At 36.7% G+C, this 2,788-nt stretch overlaps 2 protein-coding genes across 2 annotated transcripts; both read left to right on the top strand.

The window, feature by feature from the left end:
* EIN_504220 (hypothetical protein) lies at nt 1–1,502 on the top strand (the record flags this gene model as incomplete). Its single annotated transcript, XM_004257009.1, has 1 exon — nt 1–1,502. A coding segment is annotated over one exon (1,502 nt), but the record flags the coding sequence as incomplete, so codon positions are not given.
* Nucleotides 1,503–2,091: 589 nt separating this feature from the next.
* EIN_504210 (hypothetical protein) lies at nt 2,092–2,729 on the top strand (the record flags this gene model as incomplete). The annotated part of the gene is made up of 2 exons (XM_004257008.1): nt 2,092–2,399; nt 2,465–2,729. The coding sequence occupies 2 exons, from the start codon at nt 2,092–2,094 to the stop codon at nt 2,727–2,729; spliced, it is 573 nt and encodes a 190-aa protein (XP_004257056.1).
* Nucleotides 2,730–2,788: the final 59 nt, after the last annotated feature.

The following is a 2,788-nucleotide window of genomic DNA, read 5'->3' as shown; positions in this document are numbered from 1 at the left end:
ACCATCAAACAGATATTACTATATTGCCATCATCGCCTAGTATGCATCTGAAGTATGACACTGTAAGTGGTGAAATGACTTCTGAATCACAATTTATGTACTTTCATTTTGGGAGTGGATTTCCAATGCCGAGTCATCTCATAATGAAAGGGGTAGATAAAATCGAGATATCTGTGAAACGCCCGAGTCAAGTAGCTTACAATTATTATAGAGTTAAAGAGTACTCTCCAGCAATCAAATCGAATACATTCACAGTTATTGGCGATGGTCTGAACTCGACATATTGTGAGGATTTATTTTTGAAATTAACAGGGAGAAAAATCGGGCATTTTGGGAAGTATGATGGGAGTGTATTTGATCCGATTCATATGACTCTTCTTAACACAACTCTGAATTCCTCTATACAAGAAAACTCTTTCTATCATATAGAAGTTGAAGGTGAACCTTCCTTTGACGAGACGTATAACATCACCGAGAGTTTTGTCTCGATGAACAGAACGTACTTACACGGTCAAAGTAAAATTGAAGAACTCTTCAATTATATGATGACACAACTCCAATATGCTCAACGTGAATGGGGGATCACAAATAACACTTTTGAAACAACTCATGTCGAGACGATCTTGAGTTTTGACTTTCAATCGAAAGTGCTGAACTATTCGGAAGTCTCTGAAATGTATACCGACAAAATCAAATTGAACACTCCAAAGAAAAATGAAGACCATGAAAGACTTTTAACATTTTTAACGTCTTGTGGCACTGATGTACAAACAAAAGAAGAAGTCTGTAAGTTCACACGACTCAGAAAAACAGACCAAAACGGACAAATCTTGTCGACCCCTCATGTTGTGAGGAAGTACCCAAAAGGGTCACTGTTACAACAAATAGTTCCACCTATTAATAACTCTTTTATTAATTATACTATTGACGTACAACCCGTGTTCATGAACGCGTCATGCCAACACTGCGATATTTATTATGTCTACAGTTTCCCTGATGTCACATACTTCACTGAAAATGATATCAAAAGAATGGAAAGAGCACGAACAGGGTTTGTAGGCAAGATGAATGGAACGCATCGATTTGTAATGTTCAAAAGAAGTCAAGTGGGGATCATCGGGACCTTCAAAATCCATTTCCACGTCACACCGCAGGCGAAGGAAAGTGTCTTCACAATTGGAATTCCTTTCATCTTCCAGAAGTGCCCAGTCAAGTGTAGCGAACACTTTCTTCTTAATCATTTGTGGGAATATAACAAGAACGCAACAAGGAAGTTCGACTTGATAGAAACATCAACGATTAACTCGTTATTGTATGGATGCTCGGACTCATCTATTGACCAAATCTATGACCCATTCTGTAACAAACAAGTGTTACTGAGTAAAACACCAACTATCATCGGATGGTGGGATCAAGTGATGCAATACAAAACACTTTTAATTATTTACACAACAACAATTGTGGGAATCGCAGTGCTTGTTGTCGCTTTCTTAGTAAAGTAATTCATAAATGACTTGTTTGAGTTGAATTGCTCATATTTTTTTCACGTTGCGATAAAAGTTTTTATTTTTAGATATAGTATTGTTATGGGTTTATTTATTATATTTATAATATTGCGATAAATTATTTTATCAGATTCTGAAAAAATAATGAAAATTTTTCTAATTTGAGTTTTTTAATTGATTAGTAAAAAATGGAAATAAAACGGTCACTGCGGGGGTTGAACCCGCGGCCTTCTCCTTCGGAGGGAGATGCGCTTCCACTGCGCTAAGTGACCATCACAAGAGATGTGATTGTTTTTAGTGCATGATACGACAATCAATTTCGATTGTAGTGCAATCTGTTTGTTTAGTTTTTTGTAAACCCAAAACTAATAGTAAAATACTAATAACATATAGTTATAAGTGGTGAATTGAAAAGAAAAACAACAACAATTCTTGAATAAGCGATATAGAATTGTTTCGTACTCTTTTTATCTTGAAGAATTGTTGTACTATTAATTTAACTAATCGAAATGAATAATAAAACTATTTAATTCGATATTTTGAAGTAAAAGAACTCGAAAACCCCGTTAAGGTCAAAAAAGTGGATATGGACTATGGCTGTTTCAAAACAACACTCTTCAAAATCATCCCAGTACTTATCCTATCCACTTTCAGTTATATTCGTCGCGACTCTTTACGAAGAATTCAATCACTTATACTGATCTATATGTTACTTTCTCTGCTCTTTTTCCGCTTTTCTCAATTTATAGTTTCGTTAATCATCTTTATAACGACTCAGTCCATTCCAAACATGAAAAATGATGTTCCAATTATAGTTTCTTCCCCCTCTCGTCTGACTGAAGAGATCTCTTCTCGGATTACTTTAAAACCTTTTCGACTCCCAAAAAGTTTGGGGTCTGGCACTTTACAAACTCTTTACGTTGGACTCAAATTTGGGATTCCTCAAACATTTGAAAGAGAAATTGTCGAGTCATCCGACGGCGGGGAATTTGCAATGGATTGGCTCCATCAACCAAATCTTCCACAAGACGCTCCAATCGTCTTAATTTATCATGGACTTGCTGGGGGGTGTCGAGAGTCGTATGTCGCACGCTTCGCCTATTGCGCGAACAAGCGCGGGTACCGCGCTTGTGTTATAACGAGTCGTGGGTGTGCGGGGACGATATTAAAGACGTCGCATTCATTCACTTCGACCAACTTAGACGATGCCATTTCTGCATTTAAAAATGCTCATATTAAATATCAAAATGCATTAATCTTTGCTGTTGGCTATTCGTGGGTGA

The sequence above is a fragment of the Entamoeba invadens genome (genome assembly GCF_000330505.1).
Source record: "Entamoeba invadens IP1 unplaced genomic scaffold scaff_1105074725959, whole genome shotgun sequence".
Taxonomy (NCBI): Eukaryota; Evosea; order Mastigamoebida; family Endamoebidae; genus Entamoeba; species Entamoeba invadens.
This window is presented reverse-complemented; position numbering and strand designations above follow the sequence as displayed.